The sequence below is a fragment of the Brienomyrus brachyistius genome, chromosome 23, assembly GCF_023856365.1.
Source record: "Brienomyrus brachyistius isolate T26 chromosome 23, BBRACH_0.4, whole genome shotgun sequence".
Taxonomy (NCBI): domain Eukaryota; kingdom Metazoa; phylum Chordata; class Actinopteri; order Osteoglossiformes; family Mormyridae; genus Brienomyrus; species Brienomyrus brachyistius.
Window position 1 is genome coordinate 14,843,656 of NC_064555.1, and position 17,562 is coordinate 14,861,217.

At 48.6% G+C, this 17,562-nt stretch overlaps 1 protein-coding gene across 1 annotated transcript; it reads left to right on the plus strand.

Annotated features, from left to right (window-relative positions):
* Positions 1 to 5,279: 5,279 nt before the first annotated feature.
* Positions 5,280 to 17,159, plus strand: hpcal4 (hippocalcin like 4). The gene is made up of 4 exons (XM_048993968.1): positions 5,280 to 5,444; positions 15,829 to 16,003; positions 16,432 to 16,647; positions 16,962 to 17,159. The coding sequence occupies exons 2-4, from the start codon at positions 15,842 to 15,844 to the stop codon at positions 17,157 to 17,159; spliced, it is 576 nt and encodes a 191-aa protein (XP_048849925.1). The 5' UTR covers positions 5,280 to 5,444; positions 15,829 to 15,841.
* Positions 17,160 to 17,562: the final 403 nt, after the last annotated feature.

The window sequence follows — 17,562 nt, forward strand, 5'->3', positions numbered from 1 at the left end:
GTCTGTGACCGGAAACCCAACAATCACGACAAATCGTCCTCCATTCAGGTTGGGTGGGACGGTTCAGCTCCGTATCACTCGACAGTGGCGTCTACCATCATCCGGGCAAATACAGGCTGTGCGTGTTTCTCGATACCAAGAACACAAAAGTCATATTTGTGGTCTTTGCAAGAACAGTCTTGCTAGCTTGCCTCCCAAGAATGAACTTGGAGCCCAGTGAATTATGGGATTGTTCTCGTTTGACGAGGATGCAACTGTGCATCCTTGATATTGTGGGAGGGGTGACAACCACGTCCGGGGGCTTTTACCATCTCTGTACTTCTGTTCTTGACTAATGGAACTGGTGTTCGGCATTGGAAGAGGATATAAAATGCGTACATGAGAACACAAGAACGGTCAAGTGCGTGTATTCAGAAACATTCCATGGATGCTGTAATTCCCCTACTAGCCTAATCCTGCTCAATGTTCCCTTGATGTTCTTAATGTTGCACTTTTCTGCTTGTTGAGTCTTATCAGGTCCACGCTCTCTTTGGCATCGGTGCCGAAGATCCCACTGCAACACCGGCACTCGTCCCTGGCCGTTCATTTCTAGCCGCTCTTGTGCTGCATTGACACCTTGACAGCACGCATGTTTGTAACGTGCTATTTGCGTGAAGCGCATGTCGCTTGCGGCAAAAGTGTCTGCCAAATAAAAATAAAATCGAATAAAATATTGAAGTGGGTGACTTGCGGTTCCTTCCCAGAGTGTTTCGAAACTTGGTGATGTCTGTCAACTTGTGGGTGTCCGAAAATACACATGGGGTAGGGTGGTCTGCACCCATTAATCCCCCCCTCCCCCCTCAGTACCTATGGTTTTAGGCACTGAGAGTGAAACCTATTATGGGCTTAATTATCCATTTTCGACGGAGTGAAAATGAGGGGGACAGGCAGAAATATGATATTTATATATTAATGTGGTGGTCGGCTCAGATGGGGCCCTGTGGAAATTCACCGGATATTCTTCAACGACGAGGCGAGCGCTGTAATCATCTAGCCCTGATGGCCCTAATTCATTACAGAAAGCAATTAATCTGTGTGCTGTTCGTTCCATGCTGAGTGAAGACCCATGAAACCTACACTGGGGTGGATCGCATGGGCAAGACCGAGCACGGAAGGCCCTTTCTGCAGACGACGTGCAGCACAGTGTGGCTTAAGCTCCCCCCCCCCACAGAGGGGGGACACCCAGACCCTGTAGCTGGGGGGCTTACAGAATTACAGAAATGACGATGAACAAATCTCTGGGAGTATTGGAACTTATATTTAATGTCCAACATTTTTATTTGAAAGTTGTTCTGATGCATGCATTTTGCTAAAGGAAGCCATCCACCCGCTGTGCAGCCCGCGTAGTCCTATGCAGGAGATCCAGGGCCTATCCCAGAAGCAACAGGTGCAGGGCAGGGAATAACCCAGGATGGGTTCATAAATGTACCAATTGAAGCATCACTGATCATACAAGTCTCCTGATCACAGCTAAGATGAGGGAGCTGTGATTCTGGTCAGGAGCTCCAGGCTGTGTCGCTGCGAGAGGGTCGATAGCGATGATTGGATCAATAGCCTGGATTATGTAGAACATCTACTCTGTCAGACTGAAGCACCACCGTCAAGGCAGGCAAGCAGGCTCCTGATCATGCCAATCACTGCGCGATCTTGCCTGGAATCTTATCTATAATTGTTCTACTGAAACAGTCAGCTGTGTATCAAGTTACACACATTCGGTATGTGCATGCGTGTGCCTTCCTCACCTGCAGCACCCAAAAGAAATGAAATGAATGAGAATGAAATGAATGAACAATAAATGAAAAATGAGATAAAAAAATGAGATGAGTGCTGTACACTTTCTTGTTATTTATTTGTTTGAGGAGGAACTGTTATGCTGGGAGTGGCAACCCCCCCCCAGTAAAGTTCCATCATGTGTTATCTGTAATAGGTGAAAATGTGAGACAGTAAGCCTTCTAAGCCCATGACATTAGCATTAGCATCTGTGCTAACGTTTTTTTAGCTAAGAGGTGTGTCGCCGCATGGACAGACAGGACAGGAAGCTCCGCAAGCCCCCTTCCCCCCCCCCAAGCCTGCTCCTCGCTCACGCCCCTCCCGCTCCCCTGCCCCCACTTGCTCCTATGAATCAGCCACAGAGAACAAAAGCGGGGCTCTGAGCTGTAAAGGTCATGGATATAGCTGAGTGCCGGGTTCGGAAGTAACAGGAGGCTCACGGCACTACTCTGCCAGTTCCCGCCGCGGCTCCACCCCGCACCGGCTCTCACGCCTCCGCCTCTCCTCCGACGCGAGTCCTCCTCGCTCCCCCGCTTGCCGGCACGCGGCTCCTTCCCGCTTAATTATTGCCACTCGTAATTAGCCACCAGAACAGTTTCCCGTCTCTAGACGCTAATTAATTTGTTTTCCCTACAAGAGGCGCAGGCAGGGACAGGGAGGGGAGAGGGGTGCCCTTTAAGGCGGGTGGAAAGGTCGTATAGTCCATGAAAACACCCCCTTCTGCTGCGGCTGGGTGGGAACAGGAGGCTTGACGCCCGTCATGGTCGTGGATGAGAAACCATTTTGAGAACGAGCAAATGCAGCTTGTCGCTACACTTAAACCATGACTGCTGGCAGCACCAAATCCAGATAAAAGCATTTCAAAGGTGGTTTAATCAAACTGATCGTATCAGTACAAGATCAAATGACACTGTCAAAACTGAAGCGATATCAGACATTTTGCTCTGTATCTGTCGCTTTCGGTTGGCCTTGAATTACAGGCAGCATCAGCATACAAAGGCACAGTTGGAGGGGGGCATTTTCTGGTTGTTAACATTCGGGAACAGGTGTACACTGTGGGGAAAAACCTGACGGTGGCAGCGGATTGGCTCGCAGCCCAATCAATCGGCGAATCACAGGGGTGCGGCGCCGGGTGGGGGAGGGGCAAAGTCAAGGAAAAACAAGACCTGTGGAATGTCAGCAGATGTCAGTCTTCAGGCTGGTGAGTGAATTGCTGGAATTAGTTTGTTGTGTTGGTATTGGATTGGACCCCACCTTTGATAGAAACAAACCGTAATGCATTTACTGCTTCTCATCGACCAGAGGATCTGCTGTGGCTCTTGGGGGGGATTCACCGATGTCTTTTGCTGCAGGGAGAGACAGCAAGATGTGGCGGGGGTCATACTATATCCACCTACCTCCAGCTGGTGGGTGGCACAGAGGTGATGCTGTGAAATGAGCCACTTCCTGTTTGGGTTGGGGGGAGGGGAGGTTTCAGACTCATGGGGCAGGGTGATGGAGCGGGGGCGGCAGGAGTGCGTGCCGTGATGTTCAGATCTGCTGCCGAACCCCATTTAGCGTGACTGCGCGAAAGTTAGCCAGCACTACTGAGAATATTCCGGAACAACTTGTTATAAGTCTGAAGACAGCATGACAGACAAATAACATCAGAAAGTGTTATGCATACCTACCATGATTCACTTTCAAATGATATTTATAGAGTGAGAGGAAGGAAAAATTTAATTGTGCAGTACACTCCTCTGCATATTTTCAGGAACTGGAGCTTAGAGAACTGTCACAGAGTGGGACGACAGAGACGATGGGACTAATTCCAGGACTGGAGCAGGGTGAGGTGGCAACAGGCTTGGGGAGGGGGCTGGGGGGGGGGTCCATTTACATGAGCTGTTGGCTGCCACCGATGTCAGAGCACAACCAAGCTGAAGGCGTTTGGGGATCTGATCCACCTACATCTGTATGCAGCTGGATGCAAACTGGGATCATCAACATTAAGGATGTCGCTCAGGCACACAAAGGTTCTTCCCCACCTGGACATTAAAGCTAAAGCTACTTTGTGGCCATCGCCCCAACCACAGGCTTCAGCACATCATAAGAGCTCCAACGACAGTCCTGGATAACCTGCTTGGTGATTACAGTGGTAAATGACGTTCTGGAATATCAGTGACATCCAGGAAGACTGTAACAGGACACGAACACAAGCATTATGCTGCCAAAAAAATCGATGCCATGTTGGCGGGAACGACGCTAAAGAAGAACTTATAAGAACTTCTGAGACTCTTCCAACCGGAAGCCTGGACGGCGTCAAATTCTGCGCCAGAGCTCAACATGTTGTGATATTTTAAAACTCTCTGGCAGCAAACAGCAGGGATGTCCTGAGTTTTTGTAATAAAACCTTGCGCAGTGTCAAATTATAGAGATTTGTTGTGGAGAGCGCTCATCATTACTCTCAGGCTCTCATGCTCGATCAACAGCAGACCAAGACCTGTGAAGTGAGGTTTTTGGCGAGATATATAAAATACCAGGAATGTCACATTCCCAATTTAGCTCCATGGTGATGTCACCTTCTAGAGGCTCGCTGGTGACACAGCTACAGATAAAGGATCCTCACTTCTGCCCTTCCAATTTTCACTTACATGTTATTAACTATTTTGTACATATTGTTTATGTCTATATCACGTATGTTTAGTCTTGTCTTATGCTTTTGTTTACGCCGTTCAGGGAGTTGCCAACTCAATTTTGTTGCTCTGATCTGTACAATGACAACAAGAACTGATTGATCGATTGCGTGATTAAGAGTTAACCTGAATTCCCAAGTCTCTGATCGACAACTTGATACATGACAGAACTAATGACATTGGTATCACTCTGCCAAAGGAAAGACTTGAATGCAATATTATGTACTCAAGCATTAGAGAGGCATTCTGGTTTGAATTACATTTATTTAGCAAGCAATTTTGTCCAAAGCAATGTACAAATAAGGATTACTGAGTAGAGTCAGCCAGCATCCCGAGAGTAATTGGGGTTAAGGGTCTCGCTGAAGGACCCAACAGTGATAAGGTTGTTCTATCATCAAGAGGATTTGATCCCACTACTTTTCAGATCGAAGCACATACCCCTAACCCACTCGGCTGCACAGCACCCCACACACACGGCCAGAGTTGTTTATACATTAATGTTTAAATCATTTCTAGGGAATTTATTAAATAAATAAGAACGCGCGTTGATTTATACGTTACCAGTGTCGACATATGCATAGCAGTATAAATGACAACACCCCACTATTTGCATACCAGCAGAATCGGTAAGAAACAGGCGAGACACGGTATTATACGGCGGTCGAAGATGCTCTTTGACTGACAGGGACAGACGTCGAATTACAAGACAGAGAGTTGGCGAAATGCAAACATGTCACTGTCGCGTCCAATCAGCAGCCGCGGTGGGCGGTTCTTACGCTAATGTGTTGGCAGGGGAGACGCGAGCGGTCCATTCATTTTCAGGTGACTGGAAGAAAAGGCTAATCGGGTACTCCGGCTGTCCTAGTGCTGCTGGTGCGACGCCGTCAGTGAAAGAACCGCGGGCCTCCGTAAAGGAGAAACTTGCCATACCCAGGCAGAAGGCACTTTCCTTAAACTATCCGGGTAAGTGGCAGTATTGCTATTCGCACTGTTCGCAACTGTTATTTTACATCAACACTTGTAATACTGTAATTATTAATATTTCATAAGATAGAACTTTGTCGAATCTCTCTATTTGAGCATAACGTAATACAATTATGACAGAATTTGCTTATATACAGCAAATATATTACTTGTATGAGACGCATAACAACGACAAAATCGTTTACGTTTTTCTTGCATCTGAGTGGAGTGGGACATTTGTAGTGGGGAAATAAAGAGCCGCGTCGCGCTTCTGTTTCGGGAATGGCTCTCGAAAGCGCGCGCACAGGTGTCCCCGAGTGTTCAGGTGTAATGCTGTCTGCGCGCGCTGCGCCGGCCGCTCGCTCGCGTGCAGCTGTGGCATCATGTATGTTTTGTCAAAGGACACACACGTGTAGTCGGGACTGGAGGGGAGGCACGGCCACGCCGCCAGTTCTCAGACCGGGATGCTCTGTCAGCGCGCAGCAGCCGGAGGGAGGCATGCATTGCTCAGCCCTGTGACTGGCATAAGCAAGCGGATGGTGGAGAGCGCCGCCCGCCAGCGGGAGACCACAGCAGAGTACCCATGTGTCTGAAATACCGTTTCTGTAATGCTTACGACAGAATAGTCGTTGTGGACAGTATGCCAGTATCGTGTGTCTCGTGTCCAGGCTGACAGGCTGAGCGCTCCCCGCACGCTTCTATGTATTGCGCGTCGGCAGGTGTGATCAGTCCTGCGGAGTACTGGCGGCGAGTCGTGCGTTTCCATAATGTTTCGGTGGCTTGAGGCTGGAACTTCTCCTCTAGCGGTTCGTTAATGAATTGAATTGTAACGCTAATGGTCTTTGATCGTCGTGTGTGTGTGTGTCTGTGTGTGCGTGCGTGCGCGCGTGCGTTTTTGGGTGCATGGGAGGGAGGTGTATGTTGCATTCATGGGGACAGTGTGTGCAGTCATAGCCTTTGCCTGTATATGCAACTTACACTTCCCCAGTGAGTAATTGGACCCCAGCTCCAGAATGTGTGCTTTCCTTTTACATGCCGAACGGATGCTCGGATAGACTTTATCAACACTGAGCAAAGGGCATTTGGTTAACCCAAGAGCAGAGAGACAATACTCCGGACAAATCGACATGAAATAATCCTGCACCAAAATCCAGTGTATAAGCAAAATGCACTGAAGAATCTTCTGGAATATTCTGCCGATTAACATTCATTAATGTAGTCTGACAAAAGCTTCAATGCACGTCACAGCATCTCGGAGGTTGTTTTCTCGCATGAATGAAGTCTCCGGTACCCTAAAGACTGCCTTTGTGTCGTTTCATCTGCACCACCATTTCCCCCTTCACTGGAAATCAGTGTGTATCCCGGCCATCACACAGATCCAAATGGATCCAGATCTGTTACCCTGCTGTTTTCCTGTCATAGGTCTTCACATCTTTCTGTCCTACTTTCTGGAGGAACAGTTTCTTAAACTTTTCTATAGGCCAAAGCAACAAACAGAAAAGCAAAAAAAAAAAAAAAAAAAAAACTCAACCCGTCTGTTAACTTTAAGCCCCTGCACTTTCCACTGAATAACGCTTTGCCAGGATCTTACGCCAGCTGATGCGATTTCTCACAAGTGGGCGGTGGCAGTGACGGAGTGCCGGCAGTGGAGTGCCCCGGAGCTGTTACCTTGCCACTCTCAGAAACTTGGAGACAGCAGAAGAACCAAGCACACAGTAGAGGTTTGAAGACACTTGGAGAGAGAGTCACGGAGCTTGAGGACCTCACCTGGAACAACGTCACCATGTGTAGACAACAGGACATCTGTTTTTGTTGTTGTTTTTCCTCTTAGTGGCTCTGCGATGATGCCACTGCCTTCTGTGAGCCGTCTTTAAAAAGTCTACCTGAGTCTTAGTGCAATTTGTAATGAATCAACGCTACAATAATAGGAGATGCTGTCAGATCCAGTTAGGGGCTGAATTCATCTGATCTCGCCAAAGGATGGACACTGGAGGCAAACTGCTCCTTGCAGATACTGGCGGGCTGGGTCATCAGGTTACCATCGATCCCAGGATATCGGAGAGGTATGAGGTCAGGGTGTGCTCTCTGAGTTGGGGGGCCCTCGCTCAGTGATTGTTTCATGGTGTTATGGATCACTGTCAGCGTTTTTGCCGTGCCGCGCATTAGACGAAGGCACCAATTTGCAGATTTCCAAAAGACCTGAAATTACCCAATTTACAGTTTTCGTTGTCATTTTCTTCATTTGGCAAGTTATACTCAAAACATGCAATAACTCCCCATGTGTTTGTGTTATTTAGTCCGTTTTAGCATTTTGGGCTTTTGAGTATAAAACAAAAAGAGCAACAACAATAACAACAGAACGTAGATGGAATCCAGTCGCGGGTGAGTGATTAGCGGGTGTTTCCAAGGTAACCGATGCCTTCGGATGCCCGTAATTGTGATCCTTCTGTTTATGGCCCATGCTGTCATACTGTGACTCACTACTCTGACTCGAGGACGTTATTAATGGGCATGGTCTTAGAATAGAGTCTCAGCGTATGAGTCGGTGGTGCAAAATTGATAAGGGGAAAATTGATGGTAAGGAAAAAAAATGTATATCTCTCTAAATCCGTGGTGCTGGGAGTAGGGGTAGGGGGTGGCTTCTTACTGTTGGCATTTGGAATCTTAAGATTAAATAACGAACTGTTAAAGAAGCGCACGCTGTGGTGAGTCAGAGCTCAGCCTTCAGAGCGGATGGCCCCGCCCAGGACAGCTCATGGTGACACCCTACAGAGGTGCACGCGGCGTAAGTCCGCAGTGACGAAGGCACGACGTTACAGCGAATGCTGCCTTCTCCCTACCAGCATCACGTCCAGGGAGCTCCGGGGGAGGTGGGGTGAGACGGGTCGCTGGCTGCTGCAGTGGAATCAGTTTACAGGCTTTTTCTTGGAGGAGAAACCAAAACAAAGAGGTCCTGAAATAGACGGAAGCAGGCGGCCAGCCAGAAGATCTGGGGCCAGGCCGGTTAAGCTGGTAGGGTGAAGGGTCTGGGGGCCATCTCAGCAGCGGGTGGGCATCTCTGTCCAATGGGGCGTGGCTGAACCCCCCCCCCATGCTGCTTTCCTGTCGCCCTGGCCCTTCCTCTGCTTTTACCCACCTTACATGCCACCTCTCACCCCGGGTCACCTTCTCCCCCACTGGCAGTGCTTGTAGACATCATGTTGACGGGGGCAGGGAGGGGGAGATGGACTACATGACCCCAGAGAAACTCAGACATGGAGACACAGTGGCCACCTTGTTGTTCAAAGCTATTGGTGAGAAAATCACATTCTCAGTGCCGGTGCGGGGTGGGGCGGGGTGGGGGGGCTTGCAAAGATAACTGATGCATGTTGATCTGAGCGGCACACAGCCAGGCCGAGGTGGGGGGGGGGGGCATGTTTTCATTAACCTGAGATTATGCGGTGGGCAGGGCGTTATGTGACTGCTGTGGCATGACCGATCGCGTGCCGGGGTAGAGCGCTCTGTGGGGCACAGGGGAGCTTGCTCGGGTCCTGTTGCTATGTTCCAGGTCCCTGTGCTCACCTGGCATCGCCATGGCACCACGGCAAGCCCAGACTTCCTGTTCGCTGTTTCTTTCCTGTTGGGACATCCTTTCACTCACTTCTCCATCCACCAATGGGCAGCGTTTCACTTGAGCGAATAGCCTCTGCTCCTCTGCTAAAATGTCTACAATTATTGAAAACCGGAGGCAGTGTTATATGCACTGGAATCCCATTCAAGGTGCCTTGTGCTCTGGGCTTCCTGCGATAGGCTCTAGGCCCCACCCACAACTGTGCTTGGAGGTTGGATGGATGAATGGATGTATGGATGGATGGATGATGAAGCTGTTTAAGAAGTTAAGATTCAATTTTATATTAAGGAGTTGCAGTAAATCCATCCATCCAGCTAACACAAGTGGGTAGCCAGTACAGGGTCACCGTGAGCCTGGAGTCTTTTCCAGGAAGCAGAGGGTATGAGGCAGGGGCATCTTGCTTGGGATGCCAGTCCGCAGCATGGCACACGTAATACGGGCGGTTTATGGGCAGAGTGACAGATTGGAGACCGAACCACGTGTTTCTGGTCTATGGGGGGATAGCGGGCTGCCCATAGGAAACACAGGTATAACACATGCTACCCACTGAGCCACTATGGCCCCCACTAGCAAGAGTAACAATCATAAGTGATTTTAAGTTAATGCCCCTTAATTGTAATGGTAAATTTGGGGCAGTGTAATGATAATAGCAACACGTATCTAGTTTTGCATAATTTTTCATAGGATGGCATGGAATGACTGAATAAGGCACTGTTCATTGACAGCTATCCCGCAATTATGGGCTTGGGGGCTCTGACAGGGTGGGAGTCCTTTTTAGGGGGTGCAGGAATAACAGGGGCGTGGGCCTGAATTCTGCTCACCTGTAAGGCCGGACAGATAAGTAGCCATCTGGCAACGCTAACGACCGGCTGGCAGCGCTGCTGACGCCGTAGGAGCCGCACTCGGCCGGCCAAGGAGCCGAGCGCATGGATGCCGAAGGTGAGCTGGGGGCGGCGCGGAGACTCCGCTCGCGAACAGGCCAGGACACCAACGCGTGCTCTTCATGCTACATTTTACTTAGCAGACAGCTTCTCCAAAGCACTGTACTTTTTGGGAAGGCAGGGTGAGACAGTCCCTTCTGCGTCTGGGGGGGCGAAATCACTCCGCCGCTTAAGGCATTCGATCTAGCGGCTTTCTGATTACAAGCGTAGCATCCTAACCCACTGGGTCGTACACCTCCCCACCCATCCATCAAAACCAGACAGAATCCAATAAATCAGAACTGGTGATAAAGAACGGCACACCAGCAGGGTTAGGGTTCAGATCCTGGCCCCACCCATCTATACGTACCTGTAGTTAGCATGGTCTCCCTGTGTTTATTTGGATTTCCTCCTGTTATTCTGTAAGTCCGAAAGCATGGGTTCAAGTGAATCGGTGTCTTTAACATGCTCGTAGTCTGTGATTGTGTGTGCAGGCATGTGACTCACAAAGGACATTGATCCCGTCCTTGGGTGTCACCTCCGGCTGTAGGCTCCATGCTCACAGTGACACAGCACTGATGAAGCACTTTTGGAAGTTCGATGGACAGATTATGAGATGCTGGTTTCAGCCAGGATATTGCGATAGGCAGGTTGTGGTGAGCTCAGTCTGCACTGTGGATCTTGTTCTCTCTTACTTGCGAGCTGTTTCCGGTGGGCTTGAGAAAGCATCTCGTGCGGCTAAAGGGCCAGGCGACCTCAGCACTTTCACTTTCCTTTCGCCTGCCCCCTCTGACTGAAGTGCGTCTTCCCCTTAATGTCCGAGACACATGCCTGACCTCCTGTTCACATGGGTCAAAATCAGAAGCATTCGCAACTCTCTCCTGCTTAAATAATTTTAAATGATAGAGCAGATTTTTTATTTGCCTGTACTAGACTAAGCGAGTCATGTCCCAGTGTCTTGCTGAAAAATCAATCTTGGGCATGTATAATAAAATTATGTTTTGTGATCCAAAACATTTGATGTATATTTCCCAGAATGCTGATTTATGGTAATATGTACTGTATCGCCTAAGGCTACTACTTTCTGTCAGCAGTTGGTGGCCAAGGTTACGTTTGCTCCCTGGGATGAGGGCCTTGGCGGCCATGGCGCCCGTTGCCGTGGGAACCGATTAGGCAGGAGCATCTGAATGAAAGCTCCCCCTCCCAGCCACCCCACACCGTTACTGTGGCACCGTTTTCCATCACAAAAGGGCCAGAGTGCGTGCGTTTGAGATGAAGAATCGAGCACTTGCACCCCCCTCCCCCGAGCATTTGAGAATCCCATCGCCCACAACAGTGAATGGAACCACAAGGCATGGAAATTACACATGGGGTCATGATAGGACGGGATGAACCTCGACCATGAAAGCAGATGGATCCGGCTTGAGGGAAGAGGAATGGTGGGAGTCTGGGAGGCGTGTCGGTCAGTGCCCGTGGCTTCCCGCTGACTCGGACCCAACACACTGATAAATGATGTCGAACCAGGCGACAGGAAAAGCCCGTCATCTCCACATCATAGCTGTGAGCCTGTGGTTGTCCCCGGCGGTATTGCATATAATCACCTCTAGCCGATGGGCTACAAAAGCACTGACTATTGACAGACGGAGGATATCGATCAACATGACGCTGTTTCAGAGGGCTACACTCTGCGTCGTCAACAACTAATTATTTCTGATGAGGCAACTTTGTGCTTTATTCTTTTAAAATAAGAATGCCTCATTGAAAGAGCTGGCATAGTTATGTAATAAATACCTCGTCACAGTGTGAGGCAGGTGACAGTGGGATGGTCATGTATGAGAAACTATTGAAGCAGAATAAAACACTTTCTGCCGCAAGGCTTCCATCTATGCCATTGGACTGGTCAAGTAAACTGGTTTGTGGTTCGTACAATGCTGGAATTCCAGTGAACTGGAAGTTCTTGTTGTTTTCTGACAAAAACCCAAAGCATCTTGTCCTTCCAGCTTGCAGCTTCCAAAAAAGGCTTCCGAAATCCCACATTCGATGACACCAGTAGCGAGAGATCCAGCAGAGAAGGAAAAATGAAAAATGAATTTATGCTTCACTTGCCATTTGCACGAGTTGGACTTCTCCGTATTGCATCTGCCATCATGGTCTCATTTTGGACGTATACACTTACTGCTTTGTTTTTATTCACCTCAACCTTGGAGGAACATTTGGAGGTGAACACTCACCATTAACTCCACTGACTCAAGCCCGCAGAGGTGACATAAAGACGTAAAGGGGCAGCAGTGAGTCACACGGCCCCCTTCTATGGCAATTCACCATGTCCATTGGAGCGGCGCTAATTTTGCCTTGATGTCCCTGCCCCTGCCGAAAAAGAAAGATCAGCGGGCTAATCGTGGCCTGGTCCCGCCCCCTGCCGGCCGAGTCACATGGGGATTAAGGCCAATCGATACGTCGCGGGGCAGATGGGGACACAGACTGCAGGATGTCTCAAAAATTCCAAATCGGAATCCCTTGGCAAATGTGCAACATGCAGATTGCTAATAGGGTAGCAAATACTTGCTACTGTATCATGATTATATTATGGCTCTAGAAGGATAGTACACATCATCATGAAAACAAAACACTTTTAGAAGTTTAGAGGACGTTGCATGGTCTAGCTATGATTCACACAAACTATGAAGTTCTCACAAACGCATCTCTCAAAGTTTTTTCTTTTTTCTTTATGAGAAGTGAATGGGGATGAAGAATGAACAGATATTAACCAATCAGAAAAAAAGATCAGGACACGGAGGCTGATTATTGGTTGCTAAGCTCCACTAACACCTCTTATCTATATCTGCCAGTGATTTCTTTACACTGGCAGCCAGCTCTACTGTTAAATGGAGATCCTTTCTAGGACAGCATTCTTTGTGGGGGCAGCCTAACAATATGGGGGCCCCAACTGAAAAGCTGGTTTTTATTTTCCCCCAGTAATCACCCCATCCATAGATCCATTTAATGGAAGGAGTTTGCAGATGTCAGTTTGTTTTGAACACAAACACTGAGGATTGATTTTCCATCACGGTGTTTGTTTATTTAGCCATCTAGTCATTTATTTACCAGATGCACACCATGGGGATAGCAGATACCATGAAGTCTGCCTTCAGCGGGGGTCCATCCAGATAGCCGATGTTTGGAGGCTTTGTGAGGATATGGCAAAAATATTGAGGTACTTCATTGCGTGAGGTGGATTGGGAAGAGGTCAGGCGAGGATCTACTCTGCCCACCCTCACAGCAAGCTCAGAGTTCGTCTCACATCCGTGTGGTGACCTTTCTGGGGAAGGGTCTAGCTGCAGAACACTGGGCGACCTCCACTAGGGGGGAGCTCCACTGTGGGGCCGGAAATCACATGAACTCCACATCTGGCCCGGACATGAACATGTGGATAGAGAGTGTATTTACCAACAGGATATTTCTCTTAAGCTACATAAGGGTGAGAATTTCATATCAAAATAAAAAATTTAAACAAGACTACTAACATCCATTCCAGTACATTTAAATGAGACTATTAATGGCCATTCCCGATGCTGCACTAATATCACTGAAATAGTAAATATATATTTTAAGAAAGATGAATAAAGTTGTTGCACGAACGTCATGTCCAGCACTGTCCTGGAGGTCATGTGACTGTGCACCTCCTAGTGGAGGTACTGCCTCTGTTCCTGAAGCTTGCATACTGTCCATGTCAAGGCCAGGTGTGGAGATCATGTGAGTGGATTTCCCCTAGTGGAGGTTGCCCAAAGTTCTGCAGCCAGATCTTCTTTCCTTTCAGACACACCCTTTTTTCACTTCCTGTGACACACTGTTTATTCACTTCCTGTGACACACTTTATTCACTTCCTGTGACACACCCTTTATTCACTTCCTGTGACACACCCTTTATTCACTTCCTGTTACACACCCTTTTTTCACTTCCCGTGACACACTCTTTATTCACTTCCTGTTTGCGCCAGTTCCCAGGGGCCACTTTCCCTATGAGCTGAGGAGTTAGCGCAGTCTCTGGAGGGTGTCCCAGCCCCTTGTGATGCCCAGTGGATAGCACGCTGGTGCCCATAGTACCTGCCCTCTCTGTTTCTGCAGGCCTGTCACAGCTATTGGCACCAGAATCTCCGCTCGTGACTTTTCCGTGGCACTTGGTTCTTGCCGTAACTCTCAGGACTGGCTGTGGGGGGGCGCCCGTGAGTGCTGACATCATGCTGCCACACCTGCCTGCCGCCCCAAAAAGCTGTAAAGCAGGCTGGGGTGCTGGCTGCAGCTTCGGACCCTCTGTGCCATGATTTCCTCAGGCACCGCTGATGTTGTCCCCACATGCTGTGGCCATTCATACTAGGACGTAAACATCCATCCAAACACATCCAGAATGTTGGAGTGACATTTTTTTATATGTTTAAAAATAGTTAAGAAGAATTAGCAGACGTAGTAGATAATAGCTAGCTAAGAGGCTGAAGGGATTTAACGTAACGTGCAGCCATGTCTGAGCCGCGGTGCATGCGGGGACCGCATGGAGTCTGTGAGGCATGATGGGATAGCGGGAAGCTGGCAGGAAAGGAAGAACAGGGAACATTAGTAAGGAGGTGACTGTGTCCCGAGCTGGCTGGTTTGCTCCAGTCTGATCCGGTCCGATTCAGTACCATGGACACTTGTCGTTACCTATAAGCCACACGTCATGTTGTTCTGTGAACACGGGTCACCCTTACAGAATTTATAGCTGTGTGTGTTTGTGTTGCAGAGTGGGAGGGGGCAGCATGCTCATTTTTTAAAGGAAAAACATCAGTTTTTAATTATCCACAGAGACTGGCGGGTGCACCATCACTCATTCGGAATGCGACATCGGCAAACGTTCCCCTCCAGGATCGGAGCGCTATGGGATCGATACGAGATGACAACAATGTTTTCCTCAAATGCCCACAATTGCCCTTTAAGACCCTCTAAACACTGTAATCAAAACAGATCACTGCTCAAACATTCTGGAATTGTTTGCATTTGAGTCCCTTTAAAAAGGCACTGCTGATTATACCATGTCAGTCTCTACAGGGAAGAAAGTCAACAGCGTATTTATATCTTGCTACAGCCCCAAGTACAGCAAGACTAAATACAAGCCACCGCCGTAACTCAATATTATATGAGGAGACGGGTCATATTCCAGATAATATCTGATTTTTGTGTTTGGTGCAAGGTGTGTTATAGGTCACCTGCATGCCCATCCAAATGAGACTTGAATAAAAATATACATTTAAAAATAGCAATGTGAATTTTCTTTATCGTGAATTTTTCGATATGAAATGGGTCAGCAGAATTCATTTGACACGCCGCAGTTTCTTATGAGCCTCCTCTTGGCTAACAGGGGTCTGTGGGATCTCTGAGGGCAGAGGGGTTTTGCTCACTCACCTTAAAATACTTAACCTACTGCCTGTAGGTTACACCTGTACGTCGCTGCCACGTTACTGCATGCAGTTCCAGGAAATTAGCCGTAAATCCATAATGACCGCGGCCATAAGCTGTGTGACTTGCTTTAGACGAAATTTCACAAAGGCTACTGAATGGTGTGATACTCTAATGAAAAAACCACCAAAAGGGGTGCAAGAATAGGGTGGATGGGTGTCTTTGCGGGCTGTTATTCTGTAATGTTCCAAAATGACTGTCGGTGGACTATCTGATACTATGACATCTCCCAGTGACACCACTGTAGACTGGAAGATGCTTCATGTGTACATTGGTCTTAATTTCCTCAGAGCCTCGGTTGAGTTAAAATGTACTAGTCATCATGCATTTCTGGCTCTGTGTCTGTCTTGCCCCCCCCCACCCCCAGTGGTCTAAGGACAATGGGGAAGCACAATAGCAAGCTGGCGCCTGAGGTCCTGGATGACCTGACCAAGAACACGGAGTTCAATGAGGCTGAACTGAAGCAGTGGTACAAGGGCTTCCTGAAGGACTGTCCCACCGGCATACTTAATCTGGAAGAGTTCCAGCAGCTCTATGTCAAGGTGAGGGAGTGTGGGGTGGCTGCAGGTGGGCACGCACCACAAACTCGTTTTTGATGCTCCTATCCTGGCATTAGAGAACAGTACGAGTTGCTTTTCCACCATGGTCTGTGAAGGCTTCATTTTTAAATGAGAATTATAGTGATTCCGGTTTGCCTTGCTGGGTAATTGTGTGTAATTGTCTATGACTCTCACAGAAACATGCGTTGATTGAGTAGAATTTCCGAGATTCTGTAAAAATGGTGAAATGTAAGCTGGGCACCATCGTTGAGAATGTGTTGACATGCAAGAAGAATGCAATCCAGTGCATTTTCCGTTGGGTTTATCAGTTGCTTAAGTGTTCGGAGCTCAGTAGGTAGTTTAAGGAGTATGTGCCTTATACCAAAAATGCAAAACCTCAACCTGAAAAGGCTTTCTTTTCGTTCTTTCAGTTCTTCCCCTACGGCGATGCCTCCAAATTCGCCCAGCACGCCTTCCGCACCTTTGACAAGAACGGGGATGGCACCATCGACTTCCGGGAGTTCATCTGCGCCCTGTCCATCACCTCGCGGGGCAGCTTCGAGCAGAAGCTCAACTGGGCCTTCAACATGTACGACCTGGATGGGGATGGGAAGATCACACGCATGGAGATGCTGGAGATCATTGAGGTTAGTTACTGCATGTCCGGCGGCTTCCGTGTGCATGGAGGGAAGATTCACCCTTTCTTCCCACCCTGATTCTTGGAATGAATTTTCCAAGGGAAAGGAAGATAGAATTTCTTCAGATACAGGGCAGTTGCAGATGTGCAATGGATGTTTTTAAACGTGCAGGAAGCAGTTGGTTTTTAGTGAGGACTGTCAATATCACCATGCAGTTTCACAGAACAGAGTTTCACTCCAGCATTGTTTATAAGACATGCTTGAATCCTCATCTCAACCATAGGAGGTCAAGGGATTTGACTGTAAACCCCCCCTCCCCCCAGGCCATCTACAAGATGGTGGGCACGGTGATCATGATGCGCATGAACGAGGATGGCCTGACTCCTCAGCAGCGCGTGGACAAGATCTTCAGCAAGATGGACAAGGACCACAATGATGAGATCACACTGGAGGAGTTCAAAGAGGCGGCCAGGAGCGACCCCTCCATTGTGCTCCTACTGCAGTGCGACATGCAGAAGTAGGGGTGGGGGGGGGAGGAGGAGGGGAAGGGGGGGCTAGCCCGGGGGCTGCTTGTAAAGAGGCGGGGGGGTGCATGGCTGAGGGACGGCATGGAGAGAATGGAAAGTGAAGGAAAGGTAATAGAATAGTGATAGTATTGAGCAGAAAATTGGGAGTGACAAAGAGGGAGTCCTATGGAGAATAACCTGTTTTCCTCTAGCTGTCAAGCTGTGGATCAGCCCTCTACGAGGACAGCCTGTTCCTGTAGAAGCGACGTGCCAGACCTGACCCTAATCGAGGGGCTTTTCGGACCCTATTAATTATTAAATGAGGGCACGCTCAGCTCTGAAAGCTCCAGATTCCCTTGATAGCTGTGTTACTGGATCCCTCTACTCCAGCTGGCCGCAAGACCAGCTGGTGTAAATC